Source organism: Gadus chalcogrammus, chromosome 5 (genome assembly GCF_026213295.1).
Source record: "Gadus chalcogrammus isolate NIFS_2021 chromosome 5, NIFS_Gcha_1.0, whole genome shotgun sequence".
NCBI lineage: Eukaryota > Metazoa > Chordata > Actinopteri > Gadiformes > Gadidae > Gadus > Gadus chalcogrammus.
The window spans coordinates 22,051,541-22,069,209 of NC_079416.1; the positions used below are offsets into that span (position 1 = coordinate 22,051,541).

Here is a 17,669-nt window from a genome sequence, read left to right on the forward strand (position 1 = left end):
GAGCAGCCAGTCTAAACATAGAGCTGTACCGCCTAGAGCAGTCAGTCTAAAAATAGAGCTGTACCGCCTAGAGCAGTCAGTCTAAACCTAGAGCTGTACCGCCTAGAGCAGCCAGTCTGATCCCAGAGCTGTACCGCCTAGAGCAGCCAGTCTAAACCTAGAGCTGTACCGCCGAGAGTAGCCAGTCTAAACCTAGAGCTGTACGGCCGAGAGCAGTCAGTCTAAACCTAGAGCTGTACCGCCTAGAGCAGTCAGTCTGATCCTAGAGCTGCACCGCCTAGAGCAGCCAGTCTAAACATAGAGCTGTACCGCCTAGAGCAGTCAGTCTAAAAATAGAGCTGTACCGCCTAGAGCAGTCAGTCTAAACCTAGAGCTGTACCGCCTAGAGCAGCCAGTCTGATCCCAGAGCTGTACCGCCTAGAGCAGCCAGTCTAAACCTAGAGCTGTACCGCCTAGAGTAGCCAGTCTAAACCTAGAGCTGTACGGCCGAGAGCAGTCAGTCTAAACCTAGAGCTGTACCGCCTAGAGCAGCCAGTCTGATCCCAGAGCTGTACCGCCTAGAGCAGCCAGTCTAAACCTAGAGCTGTACCGCCTAGAGCAGTCAGTCTGATCCCAGAGCTGTACCGCCTAGAGCAGCCAGTCTAAACCTAGAGATGTACCGCCTAGAGCAGCCAGTCTAAACCTAGAGCTGTACCGCCTAGAGCAGCCAGTCTGATTCTCTAATCCAAGAGTTCCACCATCTAGAGCAGTTAGTCTCATCATAGTGGTACTGCCTCAGATCAGTAAATCTCACCTAGATCTGCGCCATCTAGAGCAGTGAGGACGTTCTAACATGTTTTTTTTTTATTTGATCTGACAGGTTACCGTGGATACCTCTGACCTCCCCGACCCCTGACCTCTGAACCCCGAACGGATCAGCTGATCTGTCGAACCCCGCAGAGCAAAGGATCATGGGAGAACGGAGGAACGGTGGACGGGCCCGGGAGCGCCTGCCGTCCGGCAGACAGACAGACAGACGGGTGGGTGGCGGGACAGCCGGGCCCCGTCCCGACCGGGCCTCCTGAGCGGGCGGGGCACCTCCTCCTCCTCCTCCTCCTCCTCCTGGGGGAGCGGCGGACCCCGGGGGGCGCCTCCCGCCCGGTCCGCGGACATTTCAGCTCAGCGTCTCGGTGTACATAGCCAACATGGACGTTTAACGCATCACTATGGCCACACGGGGCATCCCCACGGCAACAGGACTGTTGTCCCTCGGCGTGCCCCCCCCCCCCCCCCCCCCCCCCTTACTGATGCCGTGCATCAAGCGACTTTTTAACCGTTCTTCTTCTGCGTGTCGTGAGCAGTGTGTGATGAAGGCGCCGTGCCACAGAGGAGCATCGCTCTGGTTGTTCAGGTGAAAAACATTAAAGATGTCGACTAAAAAGCCCTCTCTGCCGCCTCTCCTTCCGCTCTAGAGCGGCTCGTTAGCGTCCCCGGGTCTAGAGCGGGTCGTTAGCGTCCCTGGGTCTAGAGCGGCTCGTTAGCATCCTCGGGTCTAGAGCTGCTCGTTAGCGTCCCCGGGTCTAGAGCGGGTCTAGAGCGTCCCTGGGTCTAGAGCGGCTCGTTAACGTCCCCGGGTCTAGAGCGTCCCTGGGTCTAGAGCGGCTCGTTAGCGTCCCCGGGTCTACAGCAGCTCGTTAGCGTCCTCGGGTCTAGAGTGGGTCGCTACCGTCCTCGGGTCTAGAGCAGCTCGTTAGCGTCCTCAATTCTAGAGCGGGCCGTTAGCGTCCCCGGGTCTAGAGCGGGTCGTTAGCGCCCAGAGGGTCTAGAGCGGCTCGTTAGCGTCTGGATTTGCGTCATTCTAAGAAGATGTAATTGAATAATGCCTTTGCTATACTTTTCCCCCTGATTGATTAACGAGGGAAGCTCTTCGAGCACTATGCTAACTGGTGTATCGCAGAGCAACAGAAGGACCGCCTCCTCTTGCTATGAACTCTGGGAAACAGGCTGGTGACAACTTGGTTTATTTGTGTGTGAATGGGAGCTTTGGTCACATAGGAGTGGAAAACATTCATTTACAGTGCACTAAAAAAATATGGGGGGGGGGGAGGGGGAGGGGGGACACATCCATGTTTTCTTTACAATAAGGGACATGAACCTACATTAAGGCAAACACACTGAAGCACGATGAGATGGGGTCGCTTCAGCCAAAATCAAGACACAAAATTAATAATGGAAGGATTACGATGCAGATCATTAATAACCAATACAAAAATGTACAAGTTTTAGTGAAACATTAATAATAACAGTATAATAATAACAGTAACAATCAGCTGGACTCACAGCACCACGCCCCCCCCCCTCCCCCCGGGACACGCTGAGCACGCTCAGCTGGGCGGAGCGCTAGCTAGCGGCTAGCTTAGCATGACAACTAGCAACGGGGCGGCAGGTAAGTCGCCCTGCGCTGGTGGTAGTGCTAAGCTTGTGGCTAGCTCAGCGGTACAACCAATACTGTTAAATCGATTTGTATTGGTACGACTAGCGCGCTAAGCTTGCGGCTAGCCTGGCGCTAGTGATAGGAGCTGTAGGCGTAGCAGGCCAGACCAGGAACTAAAAGGCTGCTGGGAGGATCCTGTTCTGTGCAAGAATACGGGTGTAGTAAATGTATACTGGCACAGTACCCAGGAGAGTACAGGTGTAGTGGCTGTATACTGGCAAAGTACCCAGTAGAGTACAGGTATTGTACCCATTATCTGTACTCAACTGGGTGGTACTTGTACTGTACAGGGTAGGGTAGAGGGTAAGGTACCCTGTACAGTATGGTGGCGCTCTTATAGTGATGGCTCCAGAAGATGTACAAATTAAAATACAATCCCAGACAAACTGTCTCACACAGAACAACTGCAGGGGTTTTGCGTTGGGACGGTGGTGGTGGTGGAGGGGTGGAGTTAGGTGTCGCCCTTCAGGATGCCCAGACAGCTCTGCAACAACTGGAGGTGACCCTGTAGGAGGAGAGAGGTCAGTCACCTAGCAACCACCGACCATCAAACTCATGGTGAAACCACTCAAGGAGACGCTCACTGTTTAGGGCCGGTATAGCATTACTGCAGGGTTGAGTTAGTTCAGGGTGTACTAGATACATGTCCAGTACAGTCTAGCATTAACAGTATTGAGTTGGTTGGGTAGTTCAGGGTGTACTAGATACATGTATCAGTAGGTTCTCCTTTTTTGTATAATTTCGCCCTGCTAGACACAACAGGAGGAACCTGACCAACTGTTGCTGTTTACCCTCTAGAACCCAAACTGGCACTAGCTTGTTGAGTATGTAACAATGATGTAGTGCAGACCAGCGTACCCACGGATCACCTTACCTTTGCATGTTTGAGCTCGAGCTCCGCCAGCTCCACCAGGTTCTTCCTGAATGCGGCCACTCGTCTCGTCTTGAAGTCCACAAGCTCTGGACACACAAGACAAACGGATCAGACGCCTGCATGCTGCTTTTCACACTCGTCTCAGGCCTTAGTCGTACCTTGAGGCGTACCCTAAAGCCAGGAGTGAGCTGCGCTACCCCTGGGGTCATGGATCCTTCTGCGAACACCTTCCCACCGGACGGCTAACCATGGCTAATCAAACTCACCATAGCTCCCGCTACCGACGGTTGTAGGACCTTGCTTTAGTGCGTTCCAGTACTAGTAATGCTACAGTACTACTAGTTGCAGCATGTCACAGTACTACTAGTCATATTATGCTACAGCAGTACTGGTTGCAGCACGTCACAGTACTTATAGTCATAGTATGTGACAGTACTATTTGGCGTTTCAGTACTGCTAGGCGTCACGGTGACGCCTAGTAGTACTGAAACGCCAAATTGTACTGTCACAGTACTAGTAGTCATAGTATGTTACAGGACTACAAGGTGTTGCAGAATGTCACAGTACTTCTAGTCGTAGTATGTCATAGAACTTCTAGGTGTTGCAGGATGTCGTAGTATGTCATAGTACTACTAGGTGTTGCAGAATGTCATAGTACTACTAGGTGTTGAAGAATGTCGTATGTCGTAGTACTACTAGGTGTTGAAGAATGTCGTATGTCGTAGTACTACTAGGTGTAGAAGAATGTCGTAGTATGCCATAGTACTACTAGGTGTCGTAGTATGTCATAGTACTACTAGGTGTCGTAGTATGTCATAGTACTACTAGGTGTTGCAGAATGTCGTAGTACTACTAGGTGTAGAAGAATGTCGTAGTATGTCATAGTACTACTAGGTGTCGTAGTATGTCATAGTACTACTAGGTGTCGTAGTATGTCATAGTACTACTAGGTGTCGTAGTATGTCATAGTACTACTAGGTGTCGTAGTATGTCATAGTACTACTAGGTGTTGCAGAATGTCGTAGTATGTCATAGTACTACTAGGTGTCGTAGTATGTCATAGTACTACTAGGTGTCGTAGTATGCCATAGTACTACTAGGTGTCGTAGTATGTCATAGTACTACTAGGTGTCGTAGTATGTCATAGTACTACTAGGTGTCGTAGTATGTCATAGTACTACTAGGTGTTGCAGAATGTCGTAGTATGTCATAGTACTACTAGGTGTCGTAGTATGTCATAGTACTACTAGGTGTCGTAGTATGCCATAGTACTACTAGGTGTCGTAGTATGTCATAGTACTACTAGGTGTCGTAGTATGTCGTAGTACTACTAGGTGTAGAAGAATGTCGTAGTATGTCATAGTACTACTAGGTGTCGTAGTATGTCATAGTACTACTAGGTGTTGCAGAATGTCGTAGAAGAATGTCGTAGTATGTCATAGTACTACTAGGTGTCGTAGTATGTCGTAGTACTACTAGGTGTAGAAGAATGTCGTAGTATGTCATAGTACTACTAGGTGTCGTAGTATGTCATAGTACTACTAGGTGTTGCAGAATGTCGTAGAAGAATGTCGTAGTATGTCATAGTACTACTAGGTGTCGTAGTATGTCATAGTACTACTAGGTGTCGTAGTATGTCATAGTACTACTAGGTGTCGTAGTATGTCATAGTACTACTAGGTGTCGTAGTATGTCATAGTACTACTAGGTGTCGTAGTATGTCATAGTACTACTAGGTGTCGTAGTATGTCATAGTACTACTAGGTGTTGCAGAATGTCGTAGTATGTCATAGTACTACTAGGTGTCGTAGTATGTCATAGTACTACCAGGTGTTGTGGCAGTACCTTGTTTGGCGGACTCTGAGATCTTCTCAAACTTGTGGCAGCAGAGCTGCTGGCCGGTCTCCGCCTGCAGCACGTCTTTGTTCTTGGACCGGGCTTTGTCCAGCGCCTTGTTGGCGTTCTCGTAGTCCACCAGCGCCCGACCCCGCCTGTACAGCAGGTCCTGACCAGCACCACAGAACCATTAGAGCTACTGGACCAGAACCATTAGAGCTACTGGACCAGCACCACAAAACCATTAGAGCTACTGGACCAGCACCACAGAACCATTAGAGCAACTGGACCAGAACCATTAGAGCTACTGGACCAGCACCACAGAACCATTAGAGCTACTGGACCAGCACCACAGAACCATTAGAGCTACTGGACCAGAACCATTAGAGCTACTGGACCAGCACCACAGAACCATTAGAGCTACTGGACCAGCATCACAGAACCATTAGAGCTACTGGACCAGAACCATTAGAGCTACTGGACCAGAACCATTAGAGCTACTGGACCAGCATCACAGAACCATGATAGCTACTGGACCAGCACCACAGAACCATTAGAGCTACTGGACCAGCACCACAGAACCATTAGAGCTACTGGACCAGCATCACAGAACCATTAGAGCTACTGGACCAGAACCACAGAACCAGTAGAGCTACTGGACCAGCATCACAGAACCATTATAGCTACTGGACCAGAACCACAGAACCAGTAGAGCTACTGGACCAGCATCACACAACCATCTATTCACCTGGTACTCAGGTAGTACTAGTAACAGTAGTACCTTAGCAGCCTGGGACTCTCAGGTAGTACTAGTAACAGTAGTACCTCAGCAGCCTGGTACTCTCTCAGGTAGTACTAGTAACAGTAGTACCTCAGCAGCCTGGTACTCAGGTAGTACTAGTAACAGTAGTACCTCAGCAGCCTGGTACTCAGGTAGTACTAGTAACAGTAGTACCTTAGCAGCCTGGGACTCTCTCAGGTAGTACTAGTAACAGTAGTACCTCAGCAGCCTGGTACTCAGGTAGTACTAGTAACAGTAGTACCTTAGCAGCCTGGGACTCTCTCAGGTAGTACTAGTAACAGTAGTACCTCAGCAGCCTGGTACTCAGGTAGTACTAGTAACAGTAGTACCTTAGCAGCCTGGGACTCTCTCAGGTAGTACTAGTAACAGTAGTACCTCAGCAGCCTGGTACTCAGGTAGTACTAGTAACAGTAGTACCTTAGCAGCCTGGGACTCTCTCAGGTAGTACTAGTAACAGTAGTACCTCAGCAGCCTGGTACTCAGGTAGTACTAGTAACAGTAGTACCTTAGCAGCCTGGGACTCTCTCAGGTAGTACTAGTAACAGTAGTACCTCAGCAGCCTGGTACTCAGGTAGTACTAGTAACAGTAGTACCTTAGCAGCCTGGGACTCTCTCAGGTAGTACTAGTAACAGTAGTACCTCAGCAGCCTGGTACTCTCTCAGGTAGTACTAGTAACAGTAGTACCTCAGCAGCCTGGGACTCTCTCAGGTAGTACTAGTAACAGTAGTACCTCAGCAGCCTGGTACTCAGGTAGTACTAGTAACAGTAGTACCTTAGCAGCCTGGGACTCTCTCAGGTAGTACTAGTAACAGTAGTACCTTAGCAGCCTGGTACTCTCTCAGGTAGTACTAGTAACAGTAGTACCTCAGCAGCCTGGTACTTTTTCAGGTAGTACTAGTAACAGTAGTACCTTAGCAGCCTGGGACTCTCTCAGGTAGTACTTCAGTAAATCTGCTAGCTTCAGGTCTTCGTCTGCTGCAACGCGGGCCTCGATCTTCTGCACAACAAAACATCCACACACATTTATGCATATGTATTAAATACATATTATGCATGCGTCTCTTATACAAGTTCAGATCTGAAGACCATGATATACACAAGGTAAGATCTATAACGTAATGTACACAAGGCAAAATCTATGTATACAAGGTAAGATCTATATTTCTTGCATCCCTTAAGCTTACTTTTAAGTACAACTTTCTGATTTTTGAGATGGGCGTAAAAACTCAATTTACGTTCTAATAAATATCAATAATCACATACCCGTGTCTTTTCCAGCAACTCTGACACTTTTAGGAAGAACCTGGAAAACATTTGAGGACGTTTTAATTATATAGAATTTTATTGTCACACACCAGGGCATGTGTATAAAACACACACACACACACACACACACACACACACACACACACACACACACCACCCCCCCCCCCCCCCCCCCCCCCCCCTCTACTGCAACATACAGACAGACAGAGAGGCAGACAGACATGCGAAGCCTACTTGCAGACGTCTGTGGAGTCCTGCGTTCCTAACGTGTAGAGTGAGGAGGAGATTCTGTTGATGTCATCAGCTGCATCTGAACACACAACATAAGGCACACAGTTAGTCCTGCGGTAATCTGAATCCTACTATTAGTAAATCCTACTGTGTTTCAGCAGAACCACTGATCCAGAAGTCCTACTGAGCTAACCCTATCGCCCACTGCATCCGTCAACGGACGGAGCCACAATGCATTGTGGATCCATCCGTTCCGTTGGATCCGTCGGCTCCGTCAAGAAAGTTGAACATTTTCCAACTTTTCAGGCAACGACGGATCCGTCATCCAATCAGATCGCGTATGCTCATGCTTGGCTGACGGATGCCTCGGCAAAGACCACTCCCCCATCCGTCAGCCACGCCTTCCGTCATCCGTTGACGGACGGTGCAGTGGGTAGACTGTGTTACAGCAGAACCCCTGATCCAGCAGTCCTACTGAGTTACAGCAGAACCCCTGATCCAGCAGTCCTACTGAGTTACAGCAGAACCCCTGATCCAGCAGTCCTACTGAGTTACAGCAGAACCCCTGATCCAGCAGTCCTACTGAGTTACAGCAGAACCCCTGATCCAGCTGTCCTACTGAGTTACAGCAGAACCCCTGATCCAGCAGTCCTACTGAGTTACAGCAGAACCCCTGATCCAGCAGTCCTACTGAGTTACAGCAGAACCCCTGATCCAGCAGTCCTACTGAGTTACAGCAGAACCCCTGATCCAGCTGTCCTACTGAGTTACAGCAGAACCCCTGATCCAGCAGTCCTACTGAGTTACAGCAGAACCCCTGATCCAGCAGTCCTACTGAGTTACAGCATTGTGAGACTAGTACTACGTATTGAGTACTACGTGTTGGCACTGTGATGTTACCAGGGTAGTAACTGGGAGCCGGCTGAAGGCGACCTACTTTTGTGTGAGCGGATCATCTTGTCGGACTTGAGCGAGGCGTCCTTCACGCGGTTGTGGTACTCCAGCAGGAACGTCTTCTCGTGCTCAAAGAAGTCGTCCACGTCCTGGGAGAGGAGACACCCGGCTTAGAGACCACCACTAGAGAGCCTGGCAGGAGATCTGAACCCAGGGACCCCCCCCCCCCCCCCGGCCCTCGGGGCCCCCTGACACCGACCCGAAACACCAACCCAACATCCCATGCCTCATCAACATTACATCACCAGGTGGGTGATATCACGGGGGATTTGTTGACGGTGAAATGACTTGGTCTGAGGGGGCAGCGAGTATTAGGCCCGTATCAACAAACGTGAAATAAGGTTAATCAATAATCAAATGTAGATATTTTTGGAGTGCGGCACTGTAGCCCGGGCTAAGTGCCAGGTCCAGACGCGTGGTCTGATGCACGCCCCACTAGAGAACATCTCCATCTAGATAAAGATGGTCTGAGAAACGCTGATCTACAGTGTAAGCGTGAGTGAGTGTTCACGCTGGGACCCACCTTGACGCCGGCCACCAGCACTCCGTCCGCGGACTTGACCACGTTCTTGAAGAAGTCCTCCAGCTTCTCCTTCTTGTTCTTCCCTCGCACGCTCAGCTGTCAAACAACCAATCAACCGCCAGCTCATGGCACGTAACCAATAGGAGAGGGGCATTTCTCAAAATCATCCTCACCAGTTTACCAATCAGAGATCAAATGCGATGATGCACGATGATGCTTCATCATAATCATCTCCTTCCCCTCAAGAGCGGGGAAGGAGATGATGATACATCATGCATCAATTCAATTCATTTTATTTGCATAGCCCTTTTAAAGGGCTTAACAGACCAAATATTTATAATGATTCATGATGATTAATATCATCATGCCTCATCATCCCCCTCCCCTCCAGACTGCGGAGGGGGAGGTCTGGCTTAGCCCTGCAGCCCTGGGGGTTAGACAGTCCGGGATCCCACTGAGCAGAAGGGGGACTCACGTCTTGGTTGTACTCCAGGAAGACGTGGAAGTTGAGGTCTTTCTTCAGGACGGGGTGGGCCGCCACGCGACACAGGAACACCTCGTGCATCGCCACCGTCTTCTTGAAGATGGCCAGGTACTCCCTGAAACACCGGGCGCACTGGGGTCAGGGTTCACCCCGCTAGGGTCAGGGGTTATGGGGGTCAGGGGGTTAAGGGTTTAAGGTGACTCACGCCTCCAGCTCCTGCTTCATCTTGGTGAACTCCTCCTTGGTCATGGAGCCCTCCCCCTCCCCCAGCTTCTGGAGCTTCTCCCGGGACGCGTCGAAGTCTGGCCTGGGGGGCGCGGGGGGGATCTAGGGACCACCACAACATGAGACGGCCGGTCTGGACTCGACAGGTGGTCTGAAGTCTAAATACACTACCTGTGGAACACAGACCTGGTCTGTACTCTACAGGTAGTCTGTGGTTTGTACTGTACACGTAGTATGTAGTCGGCTGTACATTCAGTCTGTGGTCTGTACTGTACACTAGGTGCTAGTTTAGCATTTGGCTAGCGCTAGGCTAGGATAATTAGCTCTTACGATGTAGCCGGCGTAGTCCTCGTTCTCCACAAAGGAGTCATGGAGCCAGATGAACTCCTCGTGTTGTCGGACCACAGAGAACTCGTTCTGCTTGAAGTTAGGGAGCGTGCTCTGCGGAAACAATTTATGTTAGCACTCTGGGGGCTAGCAATGTTCTGTTAGCACTCTGGGGCCCAGTAATGTTCTGTTAGCACTCTGGGGGCTAGCAATGTTCTGTTAGCACTCTGGGGCATAGCAATGTTCTGTTAGCACTCTGGGGGCTAGCAATGTTCTGTTAGCACTCTGGGGCCTAGCAATGTTCTGTTAGCACTCTGGGGGCTAGCAATGTTCTGTTAGCACTCTGGAGGCTAGCAATGTTCTGTTAGCACTCTGGTGGCTAGTAATGTTCTGTTAGCACTCTGGAGGCTAGCAATGTTCTGTTAGCACTCTAGGGCCTAGCAATGTTCTGTTAGCACTCGGGAGGCTGGTATCCTGTTAGCACACAGGTTAGGTATTTGGCACTATAATCACCAAAACGACCAAACATTCCTTTCCAAAAATGGATAAACACTCCTTTCCAAAAGTACCAAATCACACTGATATTACCGACATCTTTCAAAGAATGCTAAATAAGCAGTATATCAGTACACGACAAACCCTTTCCAAAGACTAAAGTGCATGTTTACCTTGGTGTGAACTGTGAACTTGACCTTATCTCGCTCACTCAGGGCATCAGAGATATCCACCTGCAGAGTGGCGTCCGTCTGCAGGTCCACATTCACAGCCCTGGGCTGGGGAGAGCGAACCGGGGACATTAAACACAGAATCCTGTTAACCCGCAACCAGTAGCACGCTGCTATCAGGTCTGATAAAGGGAATATCTCAATCACATGTAGAGGTGATTAGTCATTACATGTAGAGGTGATCAACCATCCCATGTGCAGGTACTTTACCATGGGAACACTATCACAATATAATTTGGCGTTTCAACTGTGGAGATTATTATGTAATGCTTATGACTTAGCCAAATGTTAACATGATTAGTGCTATAATTGATTCAATAAAAAATCGAATCTAAACTGAGTGAAACATCAAACCTAAATGAAAAATAACAGAATTATCTGCCTCAGTCGCTGGTCCAGCAGAACCAATCACAATCACATGATAATGAAACAATTAATGAATGATTTGACCAAAGAAACGAGTTGATGGGAGCCTCGTGACGTAGGCGCCAGCAACAAAGTTCTCAACAAACCCTTTGCTTATAGGAGAAGGTTCTGGAGCAGCTGCCTACCAAGTATTAAATAGGGACGCATACTGACGCAATCAATGCAACGGATGAGACTGTCGCCACTGATGCATAGCCAAGTCTTTTTAACATGTCTCCTAATCAGGTCTCCTAAACACGTCTCTTAAACCACGTCTTCTAACATGTCTCCTTAAAAAATGACTTCTAAACCGCATCTCCTGATCATGTCTTTTAAACATGTCTCCTCAACAATGTCTTATCAACAATGACTCTTATGAACAATGTCTTCCAAACCATCTCGACAAAACAGTGCAGTCCACGACATGTCCCGTCCAAACCCCAGACCCATCCAAACCTCAGACCCATTCATCCCATCTCTTCCTCCCCGGCCTGTGTGTTGACTTCCCGTCTGTCTGTCTGTCAGATGTGTTGACGCTGGTCAACACATCCCCCAGCTGACAATAACGTTAGCTTACCTAGGCTAACTAGCGAGCTAGCCAGGCTAACCAGCTCCACTACAGGCGTATCTACGACCCTGACCCACCTCCACCTGCACCTGCACCACGCCTCTCCGTGGCCGCTACACAGGACATCCGTGTTCAACAGATGAAGGTTATTGATAAGTAAGGGCGATAAGAGACGAGAGGAGGAGGAGGAAGGAGGAGGAGGAGGAGGAGGAGGAGAAACTTACTCCTCGGTCTTCTTCGGAGAGGAAGTCTGGGCCGTCGTCCAGCCCTTCCTGCTGTATGGAAACAGACACAACATCAACAACAACAACTGGTCCGCAGCGGGGGGCCACCATGGGTCCGCTGGCCGACGAGCGGTTCTAAAAGCTAATAAAGTAGAGAACATTAGAACCCACCATCATGGCTGCTTACGGGTGGAGTACGGACTGAGCCCGGGAAGTCATGTGACGTGACGTCGCGGGGTGGGCGGGGCCACAAAACCCAGGTGACATCCCCATCAAAACATGACTTTATTGATTGTTTATTATTTAATGACAATAGGACATATTCCACAACAAATTGAAATGCACGAAGCAACACAGGTGACATTCCCATCAAACATGTCTTTATTTGTTATTTATTATTTAATGACGACAGGAAATATTCCTTAACAAAGAGGAATACACGAAGCAGCACCATCAGACATGCCTTAGTGAGGATGCCAAACAATAAAAAAAAACGGAAAGTAAATCAAACTCAACAAACGTTCAAATGGACATGAATGGGAAAAGCAGCCTACTGATGACTGACTTTCTTTGTTCCACAGGACGGCCGGTAGATGGCGCTCTAGAACCATTCAGCAAATCTATCACGCATGCGCTGAAAAGGAACGTTTCTGGAGGAAGGCCGTTTTTTATTGGTCGTCATGAAAAAAAACATAAGGGTAACGCTGTCGTTTTTATTGGTCGTCATGAAAGAAAGGGTTACACTGTTGTTTTTTGTTGGTCGTCATGAAAGAAAACATAAGGGGTAACACTGTCGTTTTTATTGGTCGTCATGAAAAAAACCATAAGGGGTAACACTGTCGTTTTTTTATTGGTCGTCATGAAAAAAAACATAAGGGCAACACTGTCGTTTTTTATTGGTCGTCATGAAAAAAACACAAGGGGTAACACTGTTGTTTTTTATTGGTCTTCATGAAAAAAAACACAAGAGGTAACACTGTCGTTTTTTATTGGTCGTCATGAAAGAAACTTAAGGGTTACACTGTGGTTTTTTGTTGGTCGTCATGAAAGAAAACATAAGGGGTAACACTGTTGTTTTTATTGGTCGTCATGAAAAAAACATAAGGGTAACACTGTTGTTTTTTATTGGTCGTCATGAAAAAAAACATAAGGGGTAACACTGTTGTTTTTTATTGGTCGTCATGAATAAAAACATAAGGGTTGAAAAAAACATAACTGTCGTTTTTTTATTGGTCGTCATGAAAAAAAACACAAGGGGTGACACTGTTTTTTTTTGTTGGTGGTCATGAAAGAAAACATAAGGGGTAACACTGTCGTTTTTTATTGGTCGTCATGAAAAAAAACATAAGGGGTAACACTGTCGTTTTTTATTGGTCGTCATGAAAAAAAACATAAGGGTTGAAAAAAACCATAACTGTCGTTTTTTTTATTGGTCGTCATGAAAAAAAACATAAGGGGTAACACTGTCGTTTTTTATTGGTTGTCATGAAAAAAAACACAAGGGGTAACACTGTTTTTTTTTTTGTTGGTCGTCATGAAAGAAAACATAAGGGGTAACACTGTTGTTTTTTATTGGTCGTCATGAAAAAAAACATAAGGGGGTAACACTGTTGTTTTTTATTGGTCGTAATGAAAAAAAACATAAGGGTTGAAAAAAACCATAACTGTCGTTTTTTATTGGTCGTCATGAAAAAAAACATAAGGGGTAACACTGTCGTTTTTTATTGGTTGTCATGAAAAAAAAACACAAGGGTAACACTGTTTTTTTTTATTGGTCGTCATGAAAGAAACATAAGGGGTAACACTGTCATTTTTATTTGTCGTCATGAAAAAAAACATAAGGGGAAACCACTGTCGTTTTTATTGGTCGTCATGAAAAAAAACATGAGGGTAACTCTGTCGTTTTTTATTGGTCGTCATGAAAAAAAACACACAGGGGTAACACTGTTGTTTTTTATTGGTCGTCATGAAAAAAACACAAGGGTAACACTGTTTTTTATTTGTTGGTCGTCATGAAAAAAAACATAAGGGGTAACACTGTCGTTTTTATTGGTCGTCATGAAAAAAAACATAAGGGTAACACTGTTGTTTTTTATTGGTCGTCATGAATAAAAACATAAGGGTTGAAAAAATATAACTGTCGTTTTTTATTGGTCGTCATGAAAAAAAACGTAAGGGGGTGACACTGTTGTTTTTTGTTGGTGGTCATGAAAGAAACATAAGGGGTAACACTGTCGTTTTTTATTGGGTCGGTCATGAAAAAAAACATAAGGGGTAACACTGTCGTTTTTTATTGGTCGTCATGAAAAAAAACATAAGGGTTGAAAAAAAACATAACTGTCGTTTTTTTTATCGGTCGTCATGAACAAAAACATAAGGGGTAACACTGTCGTTTTTTATTGGTTGTCATGAAAAAACACACAAGGGGTACACTGTTTTTTTTTGTTGGTCGTCATGAAAGAAACATAAGGGGTAACACTGTTGTTTTTATTGGTCGTCATGAAAAAAAACATAAGGGGTAACACTGTTGTTTTTTATTGGTCGTAATGAAAAAAAACATAAGGGTTGAAAAAAAACCATAACTGTCGTTTTTTTATTGGTCGTCATGAAAAAAACATAAGGGGTAACACTGTCGTTTTTTATTGGTTGTCATGAAAAAAAACACAAGGGGTAACACTGTTTTTTTTTTATTGGTCGTCATGAAAGAAAACATAAGGGGTAACACTGTCCGTTTTTTATTGGTCGTCATGAAAAAAACACAAGGGGTAACACTGTTGTTTTTTATTGGTCGTCATTGAAAAAAAACACAAGGGGTAACACTGTTTTTTATTTGTTGGTCGCCATGAAAAAAAACATAAGGGGTAACACTGTCGTTTTTTATTGGGCGTCATGAAAAAAAACATAAGGGTTGAAAAAACCATAACTGTCGTTTTTTTTTTATTGGTCGTCATGAAAAAAACATAAGGGGTAACACTGTCGTTTTTTATTGGTTGTCATGAAAAAAAACACAAGGGTTAACACTGTTTTTTTTTTGTTGGTCGTCATGAAAGAAAAACATAAGGGGTAACACTGTTGTTTTTTATTGGTCGTCATGAAAAAAAACATAAGGGGTAACACTGTTGTTTTTTTATTGTCGTAATGAAAAAAAACATAAGGGTTGAAAAAAACCATAACTGTCGTTTTTTTATTGGTCGTCATGAAAAAAACACTAAGGGGTAACACTGTCGTTTTTATTGGTTGTCATGAAAAAAAACCAAGGGGTAACACTGTTTTGTTTTTTATTGGTCGTCATGAAAGAAACATAAGGGGTAACACTGTCGTTTTTTATTGGTCGTCATGAAAAAAACATAAGGGGTAACACTGTCGTTTTTTATTGGTCGTCATGAAAAAAACCATAAGGGTTGAAAAAAACCTAACTGTCGTTTTTTTTATTGGTCGTCATGAAAAAAAACATAAGGGGTAACACTGTCGTTTTTTATTGGTTGTCATGAAAAAAAACACAAGGGTTAACACTGTTTTTTTTTGTTGGTCGTCATGAAAGAAAACATAAGGGGTAACACTGTTGTTTTTTATTGGTCGTCATGAAAAAAACATAGGGGTAACACTGTTGTTTTTTATTGGTCGTAATGAAAAAAAACATAAGGGTTGAAAAAAAACCATAACTGTCGTTTTTTTATTGGTCGTCATGAAAAAAAACATAGGGGTAACACTGTCGTTTTTTTTGGTGTCATGAAAAAAAACACAAGGGGTAACACTGTTTTTTTTTTATTGGTCGTCATGAAAGAAAACATAAGGGGTAACACTGTCGTTTTTTATTGGTCGTCATGAAAAAAAACATAAGGGGTAACACTGTTGTTTTTTATTGGTCGTCATGAAAAAAAACATAAGGGGTAACACTGTTGTTTTTTATTGGTCGTCATGAAAAACAACACAAGGGGTAACACTGTAGTTTTTTTATTGGTTGTCATGAAAAAACGTAAGGGGTAACACTGTTTTTTTTTTTGTTGGTTGTCATGAAAGAAAACATAAGGGGTAACACTGTCGTTTTTTATTGGTCGTCATGAAAAAAAAACATAAGGGGTAACACTGTCGTTTTTAGTTGGTCGTCATGAAAAAAACATAAGGGTAACACTGTTGTTTTTTAATTGGTCGTAATGAAAAAAACATAAGGGTGAAAAAAACCATAACTGTCGTTTTTAATTGGTCGCCATGAAAAAAAACATAAGGGTAACACTGCTGTTTTTTATTGGTCGTCATGAAAAAAAAACACAAGGGGTAACACTGTCGTTTTTTATTGGTGGTCATGAAAAAAAACGTAAGGGGTGACACTGTTGTTTTTGTTGGTGGTCATGAAAGAAAACATAAGGGGTAACACTGTCGTTTTTTATTGGTCGTCATGAAAAAAAACATGAGGGGTAACACTGTCGTTTTTATTGGTCTTCATGAAAAAAAACATAAAGGGTTACACTGTTGTTTTTTGTTGGTCGTCATGAAAGAAAACATAAGGGGTAACACTGTTGTTTTTAATTGGTCGCCATGAAAAAAAAACATAAGGTGTAACACTGTCGTTTTTATTGGTCCGTCATGAAAAAAAACATAGGGGTAACACTGTCGTTTTTTATTGGTCGTCATGAAAAAAACACAAGGGGAAACACTGTCGTTTTTATTGGTTGTCATGAAAAAAACGTAAGGGGTAACACTGTTTTTTTTTTGTTGGTCGTCATGAAAGAAAACATAAGGGGTAACACTGTCGTTTGTTTATTGGTCGTCATGAAAAAAAAACATGAGGGGTAACACTGTCGTTTTTTATTGGTCGTCATGAAAAAAACATAAGGGGGTACACTGTTGTTTTTTATTGGTCGTAATGAAAAAAAAACATAAGGGTGAAAAAAACCATAACTTGTCGTTTTTTTATTGGTCGTCATAGAAAAAAACATAAGGGGTAACACTGTCGTTTTTATTGGTTGTCATGAAAAAAAACACAAGGGTAACACTGTTTTTTTTTTGTTGGTCGTCATGAAAGAAAACATAAGGGGTAACACTGTCGTTTTTATTGGTCGTCATGAAAAAAAACATAAGGGGTAACACTTGTTTTTTTATTGGGTCGTACTGAAAAAAAACTAAGGGGTACCACTGTTGTGTTTATTGGTCGTAATGAAAAAAAACATAATGGTTGAAAAAAACATAACTGTCGATTTTTTATTGGTCGTCATGAAAAAACCATAAGGGGTAAACACTGGTCGTTTTTATTGGTTGTCATGAAAAAAACAGAAAGGGGGTACACTGTTTTTTTTTTGTTGGTCGTCATGAAAGAAAACATAAGGGGTAACGCTGTTGTTTTTTATGGTCGTCATGAAAAAAACATAAGGGGTAACACTGTCGTTTTTTAATTGGTCGTCATGAAAAAAAACATGAGGGTAACTGTTTCCGTTTTTATTGGTCGTCATGAAAAAAAACACAAGGGGTAACACTGTTGTTGTTTTAGTTGGTCGTCATGAAAAAAACACCAGTGGGTGGTAACACTGTCGTGTTTTTATTGTCGTAATGTAAAAAAACATACAGGGGTTGAAAAAAAAAAACCATAACTGTCGATTTTTTATTGGTCGTCATGAAAAAAACCCTATAAGGGGTAACACGGTCGTTTTTATTGGTGGTCATGAAAAAAAAACGTAGGGGTGACACTGTTGTTTTTGTTGGTGGTCATGAAACGAACAACCATAAGGGGTACACTGTCGTTTTTATTGGTCGTCA

General features: G+C 44.7%; 2 protein-coding genes across 3 annotated transcripts in view; one reads left to right on the forward strand and one right to left on the reverse strand.

The window, feature by feature from the left end:
- traf3 (TNF receptor-associated factor 3) overlaps positions 1-1,590 on the forward strand; it is a 19,689-nt gene extending 18,099 nt beyond the window's left edge. Inside the window, exon 14 of the mRNA XM_056589922.1 lies at positions 860-1,590. Within this exon, the coding sequence (XP_056445897.1) occupies positions 860-895 (36 nt within the window). The 3' untranslated portion in view covers positions 896-1,590. The remainder of the gene's footprint in view (positions 1-859) is intronic.
- Positions 1,591-1,964: 374 nt separating this feature from the next.
- Positions 1,965-12,139, reverse strand: LOC130382280 (sorting nexin-6). Of its 2 annotated transcripts, none has more exons than XM_056589925.1 (14): positions 12,090-12,139; positions 11,919-11,969; positions 10,665-10,769; positions 10,000-10,110; positions 9,650-9,771; positions 9,436-9,559; positions 8,961-9,056; positions 8,421-8,526; positions 7,487-7,562; positions 7,250-7,289; positions 6,897-6,983; positions 5,193-5,352; positions 3,348-3,433; positions 1,965-2,978 (listed from the first exon to the last, which is right to left on the reverse strand). In XM_056589925.1, exons 1-14 carry the CDS (start codon positions 12,093-12,095, stop codon positions 2,925-2,927), a joined length of 1,224 nt encoding a protein of 407 aa, XP_056445900.1. In that variant the 5' UTR covers positions 12,096-12,139; the 3' UTR covers positions 1,965-2,924. The 2 variants fall into 2 exon arrangements, with proteins under 2 accessions (XP_056445900.1, XP_056445901.1); XM_056589926.1 differs by having other exon boundaries at positions 11,919-11,966; positions 12,090-12,129.
- Between the last annotated feature and the right edge of the window lie 5,530 nt (positions 12,140-17,669).